Here is a 25,342-nt window from a genome sequence, read left to right on the forward strand (position 1 = left end):
CTGTGTTCTGAAAAAGTGTATTGAATATTTATATAATATATGTAAAAATGTAATAGTTACATGTTTAATATGTAATGCTAAGCAACTGTGGAGGTTATCAGATAAGATATGTACATATACATAAACTGGATTATATAACAAAATGGTATACGTATTACATAAAATATATATGATATAATATATATATAAGATCAACTATAGACATATATTTATATAAATTTACATATTGAAATATCTATAAATATAGAATATTCACATTATAAATATTATATGTTAATATAAAATAGTTGCATTTTAATATGCAATGCTAGACAAGTGGGTAAGTTCTCAGATGGATAATATATAATAAAATGGATTATATCCAATAAAATGGAGTATATGCAGTATACATAATAGATATATATTAGCAATGACTTACTCATATATTTATTATTTATATCATATATATAATCTTTCTATATAGATTCATATATGTATGTGTATATGTATAATCTTGCTCTGAAAAAGTGTAGTCTCTCATGGTGGCCGTCATGTGTGCACACAGATAACACTGCGATAGAGAGTAGCCAGTATTGAGTGCGATGATGAAGTGAGAAATCATGCACAAGGGCAGGTCAGAGGAGAGGAAGAAGCAGTCTTGTGGAGCAGGGAGGGAGGAGGCTTGAACTGGTGGGCAGACCTGGGCTCAATTCCCAGCTCACCATGGGCAACTTCCTGGACCCCTGTGTCTCAGATGCTTCGTTTCCCAAATGCCCAGAACCAACACAGGACGTGAGGAGGACAGAGATGAGAACAGATACTTGGCTCATTATCGTCATCCAAGAGATGCTAGTTTCCCTCCCTCCTTTGCCTGGAGAACTAGGATCTGTTTAACAAAGAAGCCAACATTTGACATGGGCTTGAAGAATAATTATGATTGAACTGAAAATGTAGAGCTAACAATACAAATAGTTAACACCTGTGTAAGTTACACATTGCACAGGAATTTGAGCAAACTCTGGGAGATAGTGAAGGACAGAGGAGCCTGATTTGCTATAGTCCATTGGTCACAAAGAGTTGGACATTACTTAGCCACTAAACAATTAATTACAAGGTTATACATTATTGCACAACTTCATACTTCATGAAAAACATAGTCTAAGCAATATTCAAGCTATATACATGAGTGTACATGTTCTTTAGAATAATTCTGGCACAAGGTGTGAGCCATCTACATGTGAACAAATACAGACATACGGACACTCCTGCATCTATACAGACGCGCACCCACACATTCCTCTCAACCATCCCCTGAGAAATGCTCTTTGCCGCCTTTTTGAAGTTAGGCGAATCTTAGGACAGAAAAGTACTTGGTCAAGCTCTCACATTCAGTAAGTGATGGAACAGGAGTTTGCGCCTGAGAGCATCCTTTTAAATCCACATGAAAGTAACTCCATAGCACAAAAGGACCAAGATGAAATTGCGTGGAACATCTGTGGCCTGTGACTGCAGATGGCCCCAATTTTGGGACTTTACAGTACATGCAGGGATTGCAAGAAAGAAGACTTGTAAAGCAGAATGAAATCAGCTTTGAGTGAGGGCCTTGAATGTCAAGTGGAGGATCTCAGAATTCCTGTTTGCCCTGGATTCAAATGTGGTCAACACTGAAGTCCGACCAAATGTAGAATCATCAAGTGGGATATTCTGAAAATCACTACTTAAATTGGGGAGCAAAGCAAAGTGTGAACAGGGCCTGAGTGTCCCCTGCTGCAGCGAGGTACACACTCATTTATCCAGCCCTAATCCTCTGCATTTGATACGAAGCATGCAGACCTCCCTACTGTTTATGCACAAGAGCAACCGGAAGGATGATTGATGTGAGCCATGGAAGCTGCTGCTGCAAATTGCTGGGAAGGGGAATCAAGGAAGAGTTTTAGGGGAACTGGTCTGGGATAAAAGAAGCTTTAAGGCATGATTCCGTTCCTATGGATTATTATCTCCATTAATGGATGAAGAAACCAAGATACTGAAAGATGATATGAATGGTCTGTGGCTACACATGGAGCAAGAATAGGCGGTGAATTTCAAGGGTCCCTTCCTGCAAAGCTCTGCATCGTGCAGCCTAGGGTCCAGCAACGCTTCTCAAGGGGGATCAGGGATAAGAAGCAGAGTGAAGAATGGAAACCTTACCTATTTTCCACCTTCTGGGTGCTACAGTCTGTGCAGAATACTAGAGAGAAAATGACTGAGGGCAGAGATCCTCCTGATGACTGCTATCTGGAGGCGGAGACCACCATAAATGCATCCATTCTGACCTTTGTGTTCATGTGCTGCTGAGACAGAAGAGACAATAGCAGTAAATAGTGTCACCAGCTTAAACAAAGAGGTTGGAAAGAACACAGTGAAGGAGGTGCTTAAAAGAGGTATTTGCTGGTGTGCCTGAGGGAAGCGCTAGCAGTCTGATATGGTGGAAGGAGGGTTGGGGGTGGAGGGGAGAAGCAGATGGTTTGGAAAACAGAAGATTTTGTAGGGTATACAAGGAAATCTCTCCTTGATTTTAAAGGTAAAGAATTCTCTTGTCAGATTGTTTAGATGGGAGTAACACCAAAGGGACAAAAACTGTCGGGAGGCTGTTGTGGTACCCAGGAAACAAGTTGTGAAGGTGGGGATGCAAAATGAGGGAGGAGAGCCATCACCAGACACTGACTTCAGCTTCCATTGACTCAAGGCCAGACCTCAGAGCTTGCAGCAAATATTCAGGTATTTTTGTCTCAGTTTATTAGCCAAACGGATATCAGATATTAATTGTCTTAGCGTGTAACATTATCCTTTCTTCTCTCCTTCCTCCCTCCCTCTTTCTTTCCTTCCTTTTCTCCCTCCCTTCCTTTTTTCTTCCTTTATGCTTCAAGTGTCCCTTTTAAGAGTGAAAATGCTGATTTTTGCCTAGGAAGTGTCATTGCTTGAGTTACTATTGATTTAACAGGAAAAAAAGTTGAAAGTCAGTTGAGAGCAGAAATGGGACAAAGGAGTGAGGGGGAAGAGAAGGAGATCCCGATGAACTGGGCCTATTACATGGTTTTGCCAGAGGCTGACACTGAGTTGACATCACTTTGCAGAGTGCTACTTTGAGATCCAATCTCAGGAAAATGAATTTAAAAAAAGACACATGATGTCTGCTTTCAGGTTCTTGTTTCCAGTGACAGTCTGCTGTCTCTTCAAAGATTCCTATTCAGGGAAGTTAAGTTATCTTAGGAGAAAATCAGTGACTTGACAGGTAAATTGGGTTTTATCTGCTGTTGTAGACATTCGTTTTGGAAGGGAGCCCGAAAAGCTCTGAGGAGGAAATAATGATATGAACATCCTGGAACCTTTTAGGCATCACTTGGTCCTGTTAGAGGCAGCACCAGGCTCAGTGGATATACTGTGTAAGACAGTAGGAACCATAGCCACAGTCTGCAGGAAGTTGTGGGCTCAACACCTTGACCTTGTAGGCACAGATTGTCATCCAGGAAGAAATACGAGAAGTGTGAGCTGCCCACCAGCTCCTCTGATGCTTCCCCCTCAGACAGTTCCTGAAAGACTAGAGAGGACAGGATTTCTGAACCACGTACATTGAACCTTACTCTCTCTTTTGCTCTCTGAAGTGTGCTAGTCCAAGAATTCAGAGCGTTAAAGTTCTCTTGTAGTAGAGGAAATTCTCACAGGTCATTGTTTCCCTTTAACTAGGAAATACATTTCGCTGAGAAATTATCTGCTAACTCCTCTCTTGGTTTGTCCACCAAAAGCTGTGAACGTGAACTTCCCTTATTACGGCATCGTATTTGCATGTCTATGGAGCACAGTTAAGAAGCTCAAGAAAATAAATGATCATAGGCTCTCTAATGAAACAAATTAGGAGGGCAAAGGTTGCTGATCATTCCTGCACTGAGAAAACCTTTATGGGCTTCAGCTGTGACTCTAGGGGAAGCCACATGATTCTTGTAGTACCATGGAGAAAGACAAGAAGGTAAATAAATAGATGTATTTGGTTCTTCAGGCGCGATGCAGGTAGGAATGAGTAAAGTGAGATAGGCAAGGGGCTACTGAGGGAAAGGGCTTGAGGAGATCACCTATTAAAGATACAAGTAAGTAAGTGAAAGTTGCTGGGTCGTGTCTGACTCTTTGCGACCCCATGGATTATACAGTCCAAGGAATTCTCCAGGCCAGAATACTGGAGTGGGTAGCCCTTCCCTTCTCCAGGGGATCTTCCGATCCAGGGATCGAGCCCAGGTCTCCCGCATTGCAGGCAGATTCTTTACCAGCTGAGCCACAGGGAAGCCGATATAAAGCTATGGTGAGGCGCTTGTCGGGCCGGCTGCCAGCCTTAGTTTTGCCTTTTCCCTTCACTCCGTCCGCAGCGTCACCCTGGACTCTCGGGTTCACCGCTTTCTTGCTTTGGCCCCCGCCCTTCCTGCCGAGTCTCTCCTTAAGGCCAAGTCCTCCTGTCAACTCTGACGCTCCCCCATTTCGCAGAGGAGTAAGTCCAGAAGACGTCGGATTTCTTTTCCAGAAACTGAAGAAGGGCAAAGTCATTGTTTCTCTGTTTTAGTGGAGTGTGAAAAGCCTACTTTTGCCAAGCGGGCATGTCGGCCTTTCCAGGCGTGCGTCATCCGGTCAAGCTGCCGTATGTGTTGGCGTTACAGCGCTCAGCGCAGGGTGGAAACATAAATACGTGACATGTCTCAACAGTCGCTTTGGTGCCCTTTGTGTGTAACACAGCCAAAGTCACACGAAAGCCGGAATTCTGAACAAACGCAGCAGTGGCAGTGGAGGACTTTGGTGTCATCAGCACGTGCTCATTTTTTAACACAAATACCTTTACCTTCGTATTATCCTCAAGAATAATTAACAGTCCGGATCATCCAGGCCAGTAGACAGTAAAGCCACATTTCTATTGAGCTGTGAGTTGATAGGCATAATTTCTACATTATTAGTTGATTGTATTTTATTTTCCAGTCAGACATGACCCAGACACAAACATTGTCGTAAAGAAGATGGTAGCTAATTGTGTGCATAATGTTTCTATTGGTCTAGGAAGAGTTTTGATCAACGTAATTCAGAAACTTCCTTCAAATCAATAAAACTTACGTCTTAAAGCCAACAGTGATTAGAAAGCCCTTCGACTCCTTTTTTTTCCCCTTGGCTGCGCTGAGCCTCCATCGCTGCGTGTGGGCTGTGTCTAGTTGTGGAGAGGGGGGCTAGCAGTGTGCTGGCTTCTCTTTGTGGTGGCTTCTCGTAGCACAGCATGGGCTCTAGGTCGTGCCAGGTTCAGCCACTGCGGTGCCTGGGCTTAGTAGTTGTGGCTCACAGACTTAGTTTCCCTGTGACGTGTGGAATCTTCCCGGACCAAGGATTGAACCTGTGTCCCCTGCATTGACAATCGGATTCTCAGCCGCTGGACCACCAGTGCTGCTGCTACATGCTAAGTCGCTTCAGTGGTGTCTGACTCTTTGCGACTCCATGGACTGTAGCTCACCGGGCTCCTCTGTCCATGGGATTCTCCCGGCAAGAATGCTGGAGTCATTTGCATGCCCTCCTCTGGAGGATCTTCCTGACCCAGGAATAGAAGCCTCATCTTGTATGTCTCCTGCCCTGGCAGACTGGTTTGCTATCACTAGTGCCACCTGGGAAGTCCTCAATTTTTTTTTTTTTTTAATAGCTTTACCAATGCCCTTTTCTGGTGCTTGTAACTCTTGAAATTCAGGAAACTCTATTTGTGCTTGAGTTACTGATGAAATAGTTTTAATACAGATTACAGAGGACCGCCCTGGTTTATCACACTAGGAGAATGGTGAAGAAATGGAGTATAGAGTTAGTGTGGGATTCAACACATTGTAAATCTTTAAGACTTCAGTAAATGGCAATAAACTGTGTTAAAAAAAAAAAAAAGAAAAAAGGAATGGAGAATGGTCCCACCTTTCTAGCTTGATCTGAATAGTTGGGAAAAAGGATGACTGATCCATGTCACTTCCCACACACTAGGCTCCTCTGTCCGTGGGATTTTCCAGGCAAGAATACTAGAGTAGGTTGCCATTTCCTCCTCCAGTGGATCTTCCCCACCCAGGGATCAAACCTGCATCTCCTATTTGAAAAAATAGATATACCTTTAAAAACTAAAGTGCATTTTCTATATATAAAGTGAATTTAGAGGATACACCTGGACCAATATAAATATATACATACACTCTCTAACCACTACCCAGATCAAGATAGAGACTGTCTCCAGCATCTCAAATGGGACCACTCTCATACACAGGTCAAGGGCCAGCTGAGTGGTCCTAATGTCTTTAAATAACTTCTTCTATAAAATTACAGGTAGACATACCACATAGAGGCTTTCCAGGTGGTGTTAGTGGTAAAGAACCTGCCTGCCAATGCAGGAGACATAGAGACATGGGTTTGATCTTGGGTTGGGAAGATACCCTGGAGGAGGGCATGGCAATCCACTCTAGCATTCTTGCCTGGAGAATCCCATGGACAGATGAGCCTGGGGTGCTACAGTCCATAGGGTTGCAAAGAGTTGGACATGGCTAAAGTGACTTAGTACGCACGCATAGCACATAGACACTTATAATGGGCAATGTACTGCAAACAAGTTAGAAAAAAATTCCAATGGTTTAATTATCCTTTTTAACTCCTTAAAGTCTATTATTTCAGAATCTCTGTGAGCCAACAGTAGTCAACACCTAATACCTTCCTCTCACTTTCCTCTAGGCCTGTCGGAAATAAATTAAACAAGAACCCCTGAATAGTAGTTTGGAACATGGAAGCCTGAGTGTGTTTATCCATCTTAGCTATAACTCTGGGGTTTGCATGTTAATTACCCCCTGCCTTATTAAATATATCTTATTAAATGCCAAAAGCTGATTTCCTAATTAGCTCTGGGCTGTTAGTCCTTAGTTTACATTTCCACTCTTTTGTGGGGAGAGCCTTTGAATGTCATTCAGAAATTTTAAGTGTGGTTGACAAATGCCTTATGTGGGACTGGAGGATATTAGTAAGTCATTGCTTCAAAATATACTCTTACAGAAAGATATTTGTACGCAAGACTCAGCTATTGAAATCTGTCTTTCTGTCTCTTTCTCTCTCTCTCTTTAAGAGTATGGCTTGCATTGGTGAGCATCTACTGTGTGCAATGTCATTTGCAATGGTATTTGATGTAAGAATCACAATCCTGGAGATTTTATTTTAATGCTTTTCCTGATGAGAAAACAAGATTCATAAACATCATGACCCTTTGTTCATTCACAGAGGGTCATTCAGCAACTCAGTATGAGTGATGTCAGGCTATGTGCAGTTCACTGGTTTTGAAACAACTACATGTTTTTGGTTTGGATTAGTGAATGTTGTTATGTACTTTTAAGAAATACTGTGAGTTACTTCACTTCATATGATGATCTCTAGGTCTGTTCATTTTGCTGCCGATGGCATTATTTCATTCTTTTTATGGCTGAGTAGTATTCCACTGGGCTTCCCTGGTGGCTCAGTGATAAATAATCCAACTGCTAATGCAGGAGACACAAGTTCAATGCCTGGGCTGGGAAGATCCTATGGAGAAGGAATTGGCAACCTACTCTAGTATTCTCGCCTGGGAAATCCCATGGGCAGAGAAGCCTGGCGAGCTACAGTCCACAGGGTCACAAAAGAGTTGGACGTGACTTAGGAACTAAAGCAACAACAAAAACATCCATAAATAAATAAATGTGTGTGTGTGTGTGTGTGTGTGTGTGTGTGTGTGTGTGTGTGTGTGTGTGTGTGTGTGTGTGTGTGTATGTGTGTGTTCATTGGAAAGACTAATGCTGAAGCTGAAGCTCCAATACTTTGGCCACCTGATATGAAGAGCTGATTCATTGGAAAATATCCTGATGTTGGGAAAGATTGAAGGCAAAAGCAGAAGGGCATTGCAGAGGATGAGATTAGATAGCATCACCTACTCAATGGACATGAGTCTGAGCAAACTCCAGAAGACAGGGAAGGACAGGGACAAGATTTAGTGACTCAACAACACACACACACACCATACTTTATTTATCCATTCATCCATCAATGGACACTTGGGTTGCTTTCAAGTCTTGGCTAGGGTAAATAGTGCAGAGAGAGCTAAAGACAAATATTATATGGTATTGCTTATATGTGGAATTTTAAAAAATGATACAAATAAACTTATTTACAAAACAGAAACAGACATAGAATACAAATTTATGGTGTCCAAAGCAGAAAGGGGGAGGTGGGATAAATTAGGATTTGGAATTAACATGTACACAGTTGTTCAGTCGCCAAATCTTGTCCAAATCATCATGACTCCATGGATGGCAGGATGCTAAGCTTCCCTGTCCTTCATCACCTCCCTGAATTTTCCCAAGTTCATGTCCATTAAGTCAGTGATGCCATCCAACCATCTCACCCTCTGTTGCCTCTTCTCCTCCTGCGCTCAATCTTTCCCAGGATCAGGGTCTTTTCCAATGAGTCCACTCTTTGCAACAAGTGGCCAAGTATTGGAGCTTCAACTTCAGCAATAGTTCTTCCAATGAATATTCAGGGTTGATTTCCTTTAGTATCGACTGGTTTGATCTCCTTGTGGTCCAAGGGACTCTCAAGAGTCTTCTCCAGTACCAAAGTTCAAAGGCATTAATTCTTCAGTTTTCAGCCTTTTTATTGTCTCTTTTTTATTCAGCTCTCACATCTGTACATGACTACTGGGAAAAAAAGGGCTTTGACTATATGGACCTTTGTCAGCGAAGTAATGTCTTTGCTCTTTTAATACACTGTCTAATTTTGTCATAGCTTTTCTTTCAAGGAGCAAGTATCTTTAAATTTCATGGCTGCAGTCACCCTCCACAGTGATTTTGGAGCCCAAGAAAAAAAGTCTGTCACTGTTTCCATTGTTTCCCCTTCTATTTTGCCATGAAGTGATGGGACTGGATGCTAAGATCTTTATTGAGGTTTAAGCTGGCTTTTTCACTCTTCTTCTTCACCCTCATCAAGAGGATCTTTAGTTCCTTATTTCTGATATTTCTCCCAGCAATACTGATTCCAGCTTGTAACTCTTTCAGCCTGGCATCTGGCAAAATGTGCTCTACATTTAAGTTAAATAAACAGGGTGATAATAAACAGTCATTCCTTACACTGTTCATTGAAGAAGGCCTTCTTGTCTCTCCTTGCTATTCTCTGGAACTCTGCATTTAGTTGCGTGTAAGAGTTGACTTATTGGAAAAGACCCTGATGCTGGGAGGGATTGGGGGCAGGAGGAGAAGGGGACGACAGAGGATGAGATGGCTGGATGGCATCACCGACTTGATGGATATGAGTTTGAGTAACTCTGGGAGTTGGTGACAGACAGGGAGGCCTGGCGTACTGTGATTCATGGGGTCGCAAAGAGTCAGACACGACTGAGCAACTGAACTGAACTGAACTGAACTTTCCCTTTCTCCCATGCTTTTTGTTTCTCTTCTTTCTTCACTTGTTTATAAAGTCTTCTCAGACAACCACTTTGCCTCTTGCTTTTCTTTTTCTTTGTTTCTTTGGGATGGTTTTGTTCACTGCCTCCTGTACAATATTGTGAACCTCTGTCCATAGTTCTTCAGGCATTCTGTTTACTAGATCTAATCCTTTGAATCTGCTTGTCACCTCCACTGTATAATCATAGGGAATTTGATGTAAGTCATACCTGACTGACCTAGTGGTTTACCCTTTCTTTAGTTTAAGCCTGGATTTTGCTATGAGAAACCGATGATCTGAGCCACAGTCAGCTCCAGGTCTTATTTTTCATGACTGCATATTGCTTCTCCATCTTTGGCTACAAAAAATTGTAGTCAATCTGATTTCAGTATTGACCATTTGGTGATGTTCATGTGTAAAAGTCATCTCTTGTGTTGTTGAAAAAGGGTGTTTGCTATGACCAGTGCATTCTCTTGGCAAAATTCTGTTAGGCTTTGCCCTGCTTCATTGTGTACTTCAAGGCCAAACTTGCCTGTTACTCCAGGTATCTCTTGACTTCCTACTTTTGCATTCCAGTCCCCTGCAATGAACAGGACATCTTTTTTTTGGTGTTAGTTCTAGGAGGTCTTCTGGATCTTCATAGAACTGATCATCTTCAGTTTCTTTGGCATTAGTGGTTAGAGCATAGACTTGAATTACTGTAATGTTGAATGGTTTGACTTTGAAATGAAGCAAGACCATTTTTGTTGCTTTTGAGGTTGCACCCAAGTACTGCATTTTTGGACTCTTGTTGATTATGATGGCTACTCCATTTCTTTTATGGGATTCTTGCCCACAGTAGTAGATATAATGGTCATCTGAGTTCTATTCACCCATTCTCATCTATTTTAGTTCACTGATTGCTAAGTTGTTGATGTTTACTCTTGCCATCTCTTGCTTGACCATGTCCAATTTACCTTGATTCATGGACCTAACATTCCAGGTTCCTATGCAGCACTGTTCTTTATAGCATTGGATTTTACTTTCATCACCAGACATATCCATAGTTGAACATTGTTTTTGCTTTGGTCCAGGCTCTTCATTCTTTCTGGAGCTATTAGTAGAGTCTCTGCTCTTCCCCAGCAGCATTTTGGGCACCTTTCGACCTGGAAGGCTCAACATTCTGTGTCATTTCTTTTTGCCTTTTTATATAGTTCATGGGGATCTCACAGGAAATATACTGGGGTGGTTTGCCATTCCCTCCTCCAATGGATCACATTTGTCAGAACTCTCCATCATGACATGTCCATCTTGGGTGGCCCTGCACGACATGGCTCATAGCTTCATTGAGTTATGCAGGCCCCTTCACCACAAGACACTGATCCATGAAGGGGACACACACACTATTATTGGTGGCTCAAATAGCCAAGAATCTGCCTGAAATGTGAGAGACCCAGATTCAATCACTGGGTCAGGAAGATCCCATGAAGAGAGGAATGGCAATCCACTCCAGTATTCTTGCCTGGAGAATTCCAGGGACAGGGGAGCCTGGCAGGCTACAGTCCATGGAATAGCAAAGAGTTGGACATGACTGAGCGACTAACAGCCTATGTAAAATAGATAACTAACAAGGACCTTCTGTATAGCACAGGGAACTCTATTCAACCTTTCATAATAGCCTCTAAGGGAAAAGACTCTAACAAAGAATAAAAATATATATGTATAGCTGAATCACTTTGCTGTACATCTCAAACTAACACAACATTGTAAATCAACTATATTGCATTACAAATTAAACAAAACAAAATAACACATTCCATACATTGAGCTACACACCCCAGTTTAAAATAACATGCAACCTGTATTTCCAAGGCAGTTATAGTCTAAGAACCTTGCCAGGGACAACAGAGCGAATCTCAGAATTTGTTAAGATTAGCACCCAAAGTTCACGCCCTTTCTTTCCCTTTTTACCACCTCTCTTAATCCTGACCCTGGGGCAGGGTGATATGTTTGGCAGGACACACGACTTGAAATAAGAAATCTCCCTAAGAAATCCTGATATTTTCTCTCAAGGTTACTGAGGCAGAATTTGGGGCTTGTACCTGTTATTTCTTGCCCAGACTGCAGTTAGGAATACAACAACATCTTCCCTGTGGCACATGGCTGCTTGCAATCCAGCTGCCAGTCAGAACGGTCGGTATAGTGTATTCACTCAACCTGGTGTATTCCTTGCCTCCGAACGAGATGTTCTGATGGCAGCTAACCCAGAGAGGTCCACTCTCCATTGATAAGTGCTGGCTGGAGTCCCCCTTAGCCTCACCATTTATGCCCCCTCCATTAGCTGCCTAATAAAGCAGGAAAATGGCATCCGCACCTTCATTAAGACACCAGGATCTTCCATTTGTCAACCAAAATGTTGCTTAATGTCAAGGAATGGGTATCTGAGGCAGCTGAAGGCTTACTCGACCTCTTTCCCTTCAGTTACCTGTGGATGCTTCTACCTGCCCAGGATGAAGAGCTCCCTCACCCCCACCCCATGTCGTGAGCCCACTGTGTGCCTGTTTTCTTTTATAAGCACATAGGGACTTAGCAGCTCTGATCAAGCGCCTTTAACTCTAGAAGTAGCAAGGGAGACAGAGAGACCAATGTTAGCACTGCATTCCTGCGAAGGAAGAAAATCAATGAGCAGCTTTATCATGAACCATATGCGTGATTTCTTAAGATAGTAGTGATAACCTATATATGGTGACAACAGTGTGAAACCTGGACCCAAACTAAGTATGACACCACTTGTGGAGGAGTGACAACGAAACAGACCCTGAGAAGTGACATCTGTGTTCCTGCTCAGAATCAGCTTCTCTGATTGCTGGGGTTTCCTGGTAAGGCGGGGACACGATAGCTATTGGCTGCACAATTGTAAGACGTGTCGCAAATTCAGAAAAGTTAAATGTGTGTGTGTAGGTGGGTGTGTGTATGCCGGGGTGGCTCCTTCAGTGAGGAAGCTGGCTAAAACCTTCCTGATGATAAATAGAGTGAGGTAAAGTAAAAGATGCAGAGGGCCAAGCAATTTTTGGTTTCAGAAACATGACATAAGAGGGTGTTACTTGGAATGCAATAAAAGGGTCATTGGGCTTTAGTTAAAATCTTTATAATCCAGTCCCAATTTGATAATCTCTTGTGATTTATGATTCCACTTAAATCCTTTCCCAAACTAAGTTTTCTCATCTTTAAAATAAGATAATACAGATTTCCTACCTCACAAAGATGTTATGATCAGATGGGGATGAATGCTGTTGTGCAATTTCTGCCGGTCGTCATTAAGAACATTTCTGTTTTGATTTCTGTCATCAGAGCTTAGTTTTGCATCCCCTGGAACTTCATATGCATGGGATCAAAGAGTATACGCCCTTTATAAAAGCTGACTGCTTTCATGGATTAGTAGTATTCCAGTGTAACACTCTTCAGAGTTCAATTTACTCTTTTTCTATCTTCTTAGAGTGGGAGCTTAGATTTTAAATTTTGTATCTTTCTTATTATAACTTTTCAGTTCAGTTCAGTTCAGTTCAGTTCAGTCGCTCAGTCGTGTCTGACTCTTTGTGATCCCATGAATCGCAGCACGCCAGGCCTCCCTGTCCATCACCAACTCCCGGAGTTTACTCAAACTCATGTCCATCGAGTAGAGTTGGTGATGCCATCCAGCCATCTCATCCTCTGTCATCCCCTTCTCCTCCTGCCCACAATCCCTCCCAGCATCAGGGTCTTTTCAAATGAGTCAGTTTTTCACATAAGGTGGCCAAATTATTGGGGTTTCAGCTTCAGCATTAATCCTTCCAATGAATATTCAGGACTGATTTCCCTTAGGATGGACTGGTTGGATCTCCTTGCACTCCAAGGGACTCTCAAAAGCCTTCTCCAACACCACAGTTCAAAAGCATCAATTCTTCAGCACTCAGCTTTCTTCGCAGTCCAACTCTCACATCCATACATGGCCACTGGACAAACCATAGCCTTGACTAGACGGACATTTGTTGGCAAAGTAATGTCTCTGCTTTTTAATATGTTGTCTAGGTTGGTCATAAATTTCTTTCCAAGGAGTAAGTGTCTTTTAATTTCATGACTGCAATCACCCTCTGTACTGATTTTGGAGCCCAAAAAAATAAAGTCTGACACTGTTTCCACTGAACGTGGAGTAGCTCCTTATTATATCTTTTAAAAAACCTTTAAAGCCATGAATTATCTTCTAAGGACTGCTTTCATTAGAAGCACAAGTTTTGATACAGTATTTCTATCATTATTCAATTTCCATTATTTTCTAATTTCCATTGTGGTTTTTTTGTTGACCTAAGGATAACTTGAAAGTGTGTTTGTAAACATCTAAATATTTGAAAGTTTTCTAGATAATTTATTATTATCAATTCCTAATTTAATTTAATTGTGGTCAGAAAACAAACTATGGTTTCTTCAGGACTTATTGAGTAGGATATAGGGTCTCTTAGTCAATGTTCCACATGCATTTGAAAACAGTATATAATCAGTGTTCAGTGAAGTATTCCATGAACATTAATTAACCAAGTTCTCTGATGATATTGTTGAATCTTATATTCTCACTGACTATTTTTGAATCTCTGTTGTAGGTGCAGGTGCATTTAGGTATTTTTGTCTTCATGATGAATTGACCCTTTGTAATTTTGAAAATCTTCACTATCTTGTAATATAACTTACAATGTCTGATATTAATAGAGAAATTCCAGGTTTATAGTGCCTATTCTTTGCGTGAAATGTCTTTTCCCTTCATTTTACTTTTAACCTGTCAATGTCTTTATTTTAAAAAGAGTATTATACAAAAAGTATATCAATAAGCTTTACTTTTTTATCTAGTAATTTATGCCTTTTTGCCTGACAAATTATGCCTTTAACTGAGGTTTTACTTGGGTTTCTTTTAATGTAATTATCCACTGGGAAAGTTTTAAGTTTACTATATTGAAATTATTTTATTTTTTCTCCTCTGTATTTATTCAGTTCTCTTTTCTTATCATTTCACATTAAATGAGCACTGGTGTTTCCACTGTTGTTGTCATCATATTTTAGTGTTCCTTCTTCTTTGATATTGGCTTTGTGACTATGCCTCTTTGGTTTATTTTAGTGCATTCTTGGCTTATTTAAATTTACTTCAAATTGACATGCCATTTTATACATCATCTTACGGCCTTGCAACAGTATAATTCTCTTTAGCCTGCATCCCACATGCCATCCTTTGTGGTTTTATTGACACATGCTCACTTCTACATTTGCAATCGACATCACAGTACATTATTATTTTTCCTTTAAGCTGAGTATTGACTTTTAAAATATTTAAGAAAAGAAATACAAATAGTCTTATATTTAGCCATATGTAGGAAACACATTGTCACAGCTTTTGTTTAAATGAAATTGTGTTATTTTCCCTTTAGATTTGAGAGTTGTTTTTTGCTGGATATAGAGTGTGAGGTTGAGAGTTTCACACTTATAGCATTTGTTGGTCTCCATTGTTTCCTGGGAGAAGTCATCTGTCATTCCACTGTTGTTCAGCTGCTATCTTCAGCAACTGAACTGGCATTGAGAGAGTGGTATTTTTAAAGCATCTTAGTAGAGCCTTGGGATCCAAGCACCTGGAGAATAAGATTCTTTGTTTTTCATCCCAGCCTACAACTTCTTATATTGCCAAGCAATGAATGTCTTTGACCTTGTAGGAAGATGAACTGGTGAACTTGGTGGGCGTTTGGTTGAGGCTTCCTTTAGATTCAATCTGCCTCTATCTTTAAGTGTTTACACTGCTAGCTCTAGGAGGGCTCTGGGATCATGCATTGCACACTTTGAAATCTCAAAACTCTGTGACCTTGGGTCTGTTCAGATGTGTATTCATGGGACTATGAAACTGCAAACAATATGCCTCTAGAATAGTAGGAAACCTTGAAATGTTGAGATGTTGAGATCTCAATATTGCAAGGGAGTGAGGGTCAGAAAGAATAGATTGTTTGTCCAATGTTACACAGTGATGCCGTGATGCTGACCATTTGCATGAGAATCCAGGATTCCCTCTTCAGAACACATGGCACCTGAGGATTCCAAGCTCCCCAAATAAACCTTTTATCTAGAATTTTACAACCAGGATTTCAACATAATCCAGTTTATATATATATATATATATATATATATATATATATATATCTTATCCATTTGATAACCTCCACAGTAGTTTAGCATTACATATTAAACATGTGACATATTAAACATGTAACTATTACACTTTTACATATATTATATAAATATTCAATACACTTTTTCAGAACACAGTTTTATATATACAAATTTATAAATACATATGCGATCCACCTGATAGCATCCATACTTGTCTAGCATTACATACCAAACATGTACTTAAACCTAAAGCTTGACCTCATAGATCCCATGCCCAACATTCCCTATTTACATCTTTATTCATTCCTTTGCTTTATTAATGGACATGCTTGTTTCATCTATAAGTGTTCTTTTTTTTAATAAATTTAAATTTTTGAAGAGTCTTTAAGCCTGCATTTACCACAAGGTAAGATCTAAAGTACTTTAATTCCTATTTTACTGAATACCATCTTAAGATATGTTCAGTTTATAAGTCACTTAGAACATAGGAGAGGATTCCCCCATCACCCTCAGTATGAATAAAGTCCTGTTTAAAATTCAATTTCTATACGGGATGCTGAAAATACAGAGCTTCTACATGCTTGGGGAGTGGGTTGTAGGAAACACAATTAACGGAACTGAAGTCTACCAAGTTTGGTTGTAGAAAAACATGAAATATGTTCAATGCATCCAAGAGTGAAAAACCACCAGGATCTTTAACCACCTCCCAAATTCATGTGTCAAAGAAATACATTTTGAAAAGAACTGCATTCTGCAGGGAAGAGTCTTTCCTAGGTGGGCCAAGGTCGAAGAGGTTTTATATCTGCATCAGTTGCTAACGTTGGAGCAGAATGTGGAAGATAAGCCTGCTGAAGAGAACCATTGGTTTTTTTTTTTTTTTTCCTGGGTTGGGACAATGACCACATCTTTGACAAACCTGTGGAGAAGAAAGTTAGATTTGAATCTCAAGGAATTCCCCTCCCCCAAATGATTCTCTTATCAGAGTTTTGCTGCAAAGTAAAAAGTGAGCTTCTCTGCTCTTCATAAGCCACTTTGTGATGTATGATAGTGACTATATTAAATTTCTAATGTCAGAGTTACTAGCCAGCGGGTGTTTTGTGTACAGCAGAAATGTCAGATTGGTCAAATTATCCTAGATTCAGAGATGTTATGAGAATACAATGAAAGTTAAGATTTGAATCATTGAAATGGATTCCATTACATGCATAAAATCCTTTTACTTGGTATTCTTTTTGGCCATTTGAGAAACCAGTGGTTTTGTTGGAGTTGATAGAACATTAGCATGAGCTTTACCCATGAATGCTTAAGTTGGAAAAGAAGCCTGGTGATGATTCATAATGAAGCAAACCAGTCACTGTGCTACCTGACATCCTCCCTTAAAGATTAGGTACAATCGGGATGATGAGAAAGTTCTGGGGATGGATGGGATGATGGTTGCATAATAATGTGATTGTACTTCATGCCACTGAAATATATACTTTAAAATGGTTAAAATGGCAAATTTTATGTTATTCATATTTCACCCCAGCGGGGAAAAAAGATTAGGTAGGAGACTTTGGATTCCATCTGTAGAAAATTTCTACCCCAGAAACCATTCATCCAAATGAAGGCTAGGAGGCATAATTTTAGTGTACCAAGTATCTCCCATGCTGTGTGTTCTTTTGCTTAACTTTCACAAGGAAGTATGAATATAAATTACATAAAAACCAGAGACTCCTTTTCTCCTTCGTGGAACAATTGACAATGAAATAGTTGAAAAGTGAGTGGCGGTAGAAAAGCCATATGCTTTGGAACAGGACAACTTTGAAATTGAATCGTAGACTAATTGCTAACCAATTAGATGATTTGAAGATAGTTTTCATCCTCTTCTCTCTCTCTCTAGGCTTCAGATTTCTTTTTAATCTATAAAATAGTAATAATGATCATGAAAAAGTCTTTGCTTAGTGACTGGCTTCAATTAATGGTAACAATTGCTCCTGTAAAATCCTTTTCTTCCATGAAGAAATTTTTTTTTAGTTATCTTCCATACCACAGTGATTATCAGTGTTAGGAATATCAGAATTTCATTGTGTTATTTACTTAGGAAAGCTTTTGTGTTTCATGCCTTGTGACTTACTAGGATTGACTTATTTATAAAATTTTGGGGAAGGAGATTTTTAGAGAATAATGTACAGCAGCTCTAAATATGTGTATATCTATATCTATGTATAGATATATATAGATATAGATATATATAACACATCATGCAGAATTTTCACCAGAGTCAGACTTCATTTTGAAGATCTGAGACACAGGATTTTCTTTGCAAGACTTTATGGAGTGCCATGGCTGGATTTCCATCCATGGTCCTTAGGCTCAGGAGACAGCGCTGCCATGCTGTCACAGACCTCACCGGCTCCCATCTCTCCCACAGACGTTCGCAGGAAACGTGAACGCTGACAGTGTGACGCACCACAAGTTACTCCATTCCGTGAGAGCCCGGTTCATTCGCTTCGTCCCCCTGCAGTGGAATCCAAGCGGAAAGATTGGCATGAGAGTTGAAGTCTACGGATGCTCCTATAGTAAGTACCCACACAAATTATCGGCACTGGTGTGTGTTTGCAAGTGGCATTATCCACACTGTATCGGGTTGTTGACACTGAGAATGCAATCTCAATCATCTTAAAGTCATTTCTATAGTTTGATGATATATGCATATTTGAAGATGTGAAATTCAACCCAGATGTAGAAGAACGTTTATTTAGGGATGAAGTAGTTTGGAGATGAGATGATTGGGTTTAACAAAAAAAGTTCAAAATGAAGAACTCTTGAGCTATCACTTACCTTTGCAGTACTAAAATAATTTTAGTCCTTTCCCAGGAGTGGGATGAAGTATTACAGAACTCTTCCCTTCCTTGTTCTACAAGGGAAAGAGAAGAAACATTTCAACTCAGTGTAATGCGTGGGATGTTTCTCTCTTGGAATTATGCAGACATTCCATTCTTCTGAATTGTTTGGGCTGGATTTAAAAGTAGAGCTCCATCTTGCAGATAAGGAAGGTCACAAACATAGGTAGAACTCTATATTACTCTAGAACTGTGAAAAGATTGCCTTTATCTTGAACAAGCACTTTTAGAAAGAATGTGCTTAGAACAGATGCTCCAACAAACCATTAAACCAAGGAGAAGCTGCCTTGCTCTCCAGCCCTTCTATCAAAAAGCACAGACATCTAGGGTGAGGGCATGGGTGTTTCCTAATCCAGGATCTCTGGGGCATCCAGATTCCCATGTTACCTCTTCTGTTGATAATAGTTGTTACAACTAATATTACCAAATGCAAGTTTGTGTACCCAATACACAAAGAGGCCAAATAAACAGAAATATCAGAGTTTGAAACAGAGAAATATTTATTGCAGGGACAGGCAAGAGAACTGGTTGCTCCTGTCCGAAAACCCGGAACTCCCCAGAATTTAGCAAAACTCTTTAAAAGGCAAGGTAAGGGAGGGGAATGGTTAATTGTTGAAAGCCTCTTGGTCCTGGAATCCTTCTTCTTACAGCTGTCCACATAGATCAAGAAACAATGTTCCTGTAAATCTCCAGCAAGATAAATATTATTCTGTTCCGTAATTTTGTATCTCTATGTGCATGGAAAAGTGTTATACCCTTAAAAGGTCAGAACCCTGAATGGGCTCTCCTGTATATGTCAGGCCATCAGCAAAATCCTTAACTCTGAGCAATAGAATACAAAGGTTAAAGTAAAAAAAAAAAAAAATGTTCTCATCCATTTTAAAAACATATAATGTGGAGTCATATTTGTTCTTCCCTATTACACTAGGAGGCTTATTTTAGGTTAAACATGAAGCATTCATGCTGAAATAAAAAGCATATCTTCAGCCATCTATTTTGCAGCAATATTTCAATTTATCTTTAACACATCCTCCTACATTTGTTTTCTTTGTCCTGTCAGTTGTCCCTATTTTCCATGTCCATTGCTCTGCATGTTTGCACAAAAAGGCTCAGAGCATCAAGTTAAATAATAGACTATACAACAGAGAGACCCTTGAGAACCATGTGTAGTTCTTTTCAGGTGATTGCGCCTTTGAGAATCTGATGACAGCAAGGCAGCCATCTCTTAAGAAGAGTGCCCCAACAAAGGAAACTATAATCAAAGTGAAAAGACAATCTTCAGAATGGGAGAAAATAATAGCAAATGAAGCAACAGACAAAGAGTTAATCTCAAAAATATACAAGCAACTCTTGCAGCTCAATTCCAGAAAAATAAATGACCTAATCAAAAAATGGGCCAAAGAACTAGACAGACATTTCTCCAAAGAAGACATACAGATGGCTAACAAACACATGAAATGATGCTCAACATCACTCATTATCAGAGAAATGTGAATCAAAACCACAATGAGGTAACATTACACGCCAGTCAGGATGGCTGCTATCCAAAAGCCTACAAGCAATAAATGCTGGAGAGGGTGTGGAGAAAAGGGAACCCTCTTACACTGTTGGTGGGAATGCAAACTAGTACAGCCGCTATGGAGAGCAGTGTGAAGATTCCTTAAAAAACTGGAACTAGAACTGCCATATGACCCAGCAATCCCACTCCTGGGCATGCACACTGAGGAAACCAGATCTGAAAGAGACACGTGCACCCCAATGTTCATCACAGCACTGTTTATAATAGCCAGGACATGGAAGCAACCTAAATGTCCATCAGCAGACGAATGGATAATGAAGCTGTGGTACATATACACCATGGAATATTACTCAGCCGTTAAAAAGAATTCATTTGAATCAGTTCTAATGAGGTGGATGAAACTGGAGCCTATTATACAGAGTGAAGTAAGTCAGGAAGAAAAACACCAATACAGCATACTAACGCATACATATGGAATTTAGAAAGATGGTAATGATAACCCTATATGCAAGACAGCAAGAGAGACACAGATATATAGAACAGTCTTTTGGACTCTGGGAGAAGGCGAGGGTGGGATGACTTGACAGGATAGCACTGAAACATGTATATTATCATATGTGAAACAGATCGCCAGTCCAGGTCTGATGCATGAGACAAGTGCTCAGGGCTGGTGCACTGGGATGACCCTGAGGGATGGGATGGGGAGGGAGGTGGGAGGGGGTTCAGGATGGGGACTATATGTACATCCACGCCTGATTCATGTCAATGCCTGGCAACACCACTACAATATTGTAAAGTAATTAGCCTACGATAAAATAAATAAATTAAAAAAAAGGAAAAGTGTCCACAGTAAGGTTCTCAGCTTGGCTAAAGCCCAGATCTTGACCAAGAAAAGAGCTCCTGACTTTGAGGTAGTTTCATTCTACCAATATTCCTTTCCAAGGAATCTTCTCTAGGAAAGCTCGCATCTAGTAAGTACATCCTCTGAGGCAGTGGTCTCCAACCTTGTTAGCACTAAGGACCAGTTTTGTGGAAGACAGTTTATCCACAGACCAGAGCTCGGGGGAAGGTTTCGAGATGATTCAAGCAGATTACTTTTTTTTCCAATATTGATCCGAATTTTGTTAAATTTTATTTTTAATTGAAGGGTAATTACTTCACATTGTTGTGTGGTTTCTGCCAAATGTCCGCGGGAATCAGCCCGACACACACGTGTCCCCTCCCTCTTAAGCCTCCTTCCAGCCTCCTAGGTTGTCACAGACTGCCGCTTCAGGTTCCCCCCAGTACACAGCTCTTCCGTGCACTTTCTGTCTAATCTAATGCTGCCACTGATCTGACAGGAGGTACAGGTCCGTTGGGGATCCCTGCTGTAAGGAGAAAAATTACCTGCAGGTACATAGTGTGAGTGGTGGGACGTTGCACCCCCTTAGGCAGCTTTCGGATGGAGAATGCCCTTGTCTGGGATGGTCCTCCAGCTGGCTCTCTGTAATCTTCCATCACTAGTCTTGGGGCTTTGGTGCTTTATCCTTTGGGAAAAAAAGAACACACACTGACTCTCAGTTAGTCTATAAAACCAAAATCTCAGCATGTCCTCTGGATCAAAATTCCCTCTCAACATCATCTTATCCCTTTTTTTTTGTTTGTTTGTTTTTACTGGTTCATTCTTATAAACATAAAACTTTGCTGCATAAGTCATAAAACAGAACAACTACAGAAGCCAAATGGCTCTTTTATCTATCTGCCCTTCTCTCCCACGCTCTGGGCAAAATAGCTTCTCCCAAAAGCTTGTCTTTAGTTACTGATTCCACTGCAGCAGTTTTTGGTCCATCTTGAGGCACATGGTGGTCAGTTTCATGTGTCAGCTTGGTAGGTTTCAGGCCACAGTGATTCAGCTAGACACCAATCCAGGTGTTGCTGTGATGAGTTTAACATTGGCATCATTTGCGAAGTAGAGGAGCTATACTTGATAATCTATGTGCCTGATTCAGTCAGTTGAGAAGTTTTAAGACAGGACTGAATTTTTCCGTGGAGGAAGAAAAATTCCTGCAAGTGCACTTCAATTGCAGCTCCTGGCAGAAGGCGCCCAGCCTGCCCCTGCTGACAGCATGTCCTTACAGACGAATTTCAGACTTGCCTCACCAGCCCCCACGCTCACATAAACCAGCTCCTTGCAATGAATCTTTCAATATACACAATCCACTGGTTCTGTTTTTCTGGGGAGACTCATGCAGATTGCTCTACAGAAACTCTTTCAGTTAATACCATCAGTGACCTCCTTGTAGCTAAGATCTCACTGCACTCATGTCTCGGTAGTATTTGGTTCAATGAACTATTTCCATTTTTTAGAAACCCAGCTTCCTCTTTTGGGTTACCTGCCCCTCTAACATTCTCAGGGTTCTATCTCAGGACTCCCACTCTATTTCTTTGTTTAAAATTTTACAATGTTGTATTTCAGGTGTATAGCAAAGTGACCCAGTTATATATATATATATGTGTGTGTGTGTGTGTGTGTGTGTGTGTGTATAGAAAATATAGACAGATATTTGTACATATACATATATGTGTGTATACATATATAATATTTTTCAGGTTCTTTTCCCTTATAGACTATTACAAGATATTAAGTACAGTTGTGGGATACAGTAGACCCTTCTTCATTATCTGTTGTATACATAACAGTATGTATTTGTTAGTCCCAAAGTCCTAATTCATCCCTCCTTCCCTTTTCCCCTTGTGGTATCCATGATTTTCTTTTTTCCTTTGTCTGTGGGTCTATTTCAGCTTTGTAATTAAGTTCATTTGCATCATTTTTTTTTTAAATCCAGATACAATTGATACCATATGACATTTGTCTCTCTCTGACTTACTTCACTGAGTGTGGTCATCTCTAAGGCCATCCATGTTGCTACAAATGGCATTATTTCATTCTTGTTATGGTTGAGTAATACTCCACTGTATATATCTACCACATCTTCCTTGTCTGCTCCTCTGCTGATGGACATTTAGGTTGCTTCCATGTCTTGGCTATTATAAATAGAGCTGCTATGGACATTGGGGTGCATGAATATTTTTGAATTATGATTTTCTCCACCAATGCCCAGCTAAATGTATAGGGTTCCATGAATTTCAATACCAACTAGATGCTGATCACCTCCACATATGTGTCTTCTAGACTGACCCCTGGAATTATATATGCCATAAACTTGCCATCTCTACCTGAAAGTCTAGTACATCTCTCAAGTTTATTACAGCAAAAACAGAATTCTTGATTACCATTCTCTCAACAACTTGTGGTTTCACATCTCCTATCTTAACAAATGGCATGATTCAGTCATTTGCTAGAACAGAAACCTATGAAGCAGCCTCAATTTCTCCTTTTCCAGAAGCTCTACTCCTTGATCCTCATCTACACAGTTCACAGAAGCACCCCCTGGTTCCATTCACCAAGACATATCTTAAATCCGTGTACTTATCCTACTTCCCTGAGTAACAGCCTCTTCCAGTCTTACCCAGAGCATTCAAAGAGACTCCTACTTGCAGTTCCGGCTCCTGCCAGGATTTCCATAAATCTGTTTTTCATGCAGTAGGCAAGTGATCTTTATCAATAAGAAATAAAAGTATTTCATTGTACTGCCTACTTCATTTACAATTGAAGCACTTGACTGGCATTTAAAATCCCTTATTGAGTGTCCCACGCCTACCCCTTTCACTTCCTTTTCCTTCTTTCCGTCCATGCAAGCTTTCTTCCTGTTCCTGAAATAGACCAGGTTTTCCCTACCTAAGGATCTTTGCACTTTCTGTTCCCTAGGCACAGAACAGCTTTTCACAGGGTTTACATGGTCATCTCCTTCAGTCAATGTGATTCTTAATTTTAATATCACCACTTGGCCTCTCTGATCACCTCTTCAAAGTCACCTGTACTAACTTCTTTGCACCAGATATTAACCCATGGTTACACAACATGATTTTATTTCCTTCCTGGTGCCTCACGCAAACCAGAATCTTGTCTGTTTGTTCTGGCTGGTTGTGTGTTTGCTCTTCAAGACCCTGCACCAAACGTAAGTCCCATGAGGACAGGCACTTTGCTTATTAAGTGCCAGTGTGCATTAGACACAAATCTGTATCCAATAAATATCTGTGTTATATATATATACATGTATATCTCAGTTCAGTCTTATTATCTCAGCATGGGCCATGATGTTATTATTCTGAAATTTCTTGTTATGAATATGCCTACTGTAGTTTCTATGGAACTGTTTTTTGTTTTTCTTTTTGTCTCATAAATATTTTTCTCAAAATTCCATTTGAGTGTGTTGCTAAAGATTGGTAGAAATCTTACAGTTCAATAATTTCTTAAGATAAAGTTTTGCCATTTTGGAATTCATTAAGTCGATCATCTGTTTATTCAATTGACAACGTTCACTTAGCACTTAAGCTCTACCACAAATCATACAAAGCTCTTGGGTTTTGAGGAAGATAAAACCTTTTCTGGACTTCTTTTTTTTTTTTTAATTAAAAAATTTTTTTGGCCACGCTGCATGTCATGTGGGATCTTAGTTCCCTGACCAGTGTGTCCCCTGAAGTGAAGGCACAAAATCTTAACCACTGACCCATCAGTGAAAACCTCACTGGGCTTAAGTCCTGAGTGTTTCCTTTGGAGCATTCTTTATGATTGCATTTCATAAACTCTTTGTGTACCTTTTTTTTTTAGCACCTGTCTCTTCCTATTTGCCTCTAAGCTTCCAAAAGGCAGTAGATGTGCCTGTCAGGTGTCCCCGCGCCCATAATAGTGTTGAAAACACAGGGTCCTCTTAGTATTTGTTGAATGATTGAAAGCCTTGCTTATAAAAGATGAAGTAACAAGTGTGTAAATTAAAACACGCAAGGAGAGATTAGATACGCCTCATTGTTGTTCAGTTGTGAAGGTGTGTCCAACTCTTTGTGACCCCATGGACTGTAGCATGCCAGGCTTCCCTGTCCTTCACTATCCCTTGGAGTTTGCTCAAATTCATGTCCACTGAGTTGATATGCTATCCAACCATCTCATCCTCTGTCGCCCCCTCTTCCTGCCCTAAATCTTTCCAAGCATCAGGGTCTTTTCTTATGAATCAGCTCTTCAAATCAGGTGGCTGAAGTATTGGGGCTTCAGCTTCAGTATCAGTCCTTCCAATGAATATTCAGGGTTGATTTCCTTTAGGACTGACTGATTTGATCTCCTTCCTGTCCAAGGACTCTCAAGAGTCTTCACCAGCACAATTTGAAAGCATCACTTTTTCAGTGCTCACCCTTTTTTATAGTCCAACTCACACATCCATGCATGACTACT

General features: G+C 40.4%; 1 protein-coding gene across 1 annotated transcript in view; it reads left to right on the forward strand.

Moving 5' to 3' along the window:
• The window catches only part of CNTNAP5 (contactin associated protein family member 5), a 995,558-nt gene that overhangs the window by 417,029 nt on the left and 553,187 nt on the right, over positions 1–25,342 (forward strand). The window contains exon 4 of the mRNA XM_043894748.1: positions 18,026–18,173. Coding sequence (XP_043750683.1) covers positions 18,026–18,173 — 148 coding nt within the window. The remainder of the gene's footprint in view (positions 1–18,025; positions 18,174–25,342) is intronic.

Source organism: Cervus elaphus, chromosome 33, assembly GCF_910594005.1.
Source record: "Cervus elaphus chromosome 33, mCerEla1.1, whole genome shotgun sequence".
Taxonomy (NCBI): domain Eukaryota; kingdom Metazoa; phylum Chordata; class Mammalia; order Artiodactyla; family Cervidae; genus Cervus; species Cervus elaphus.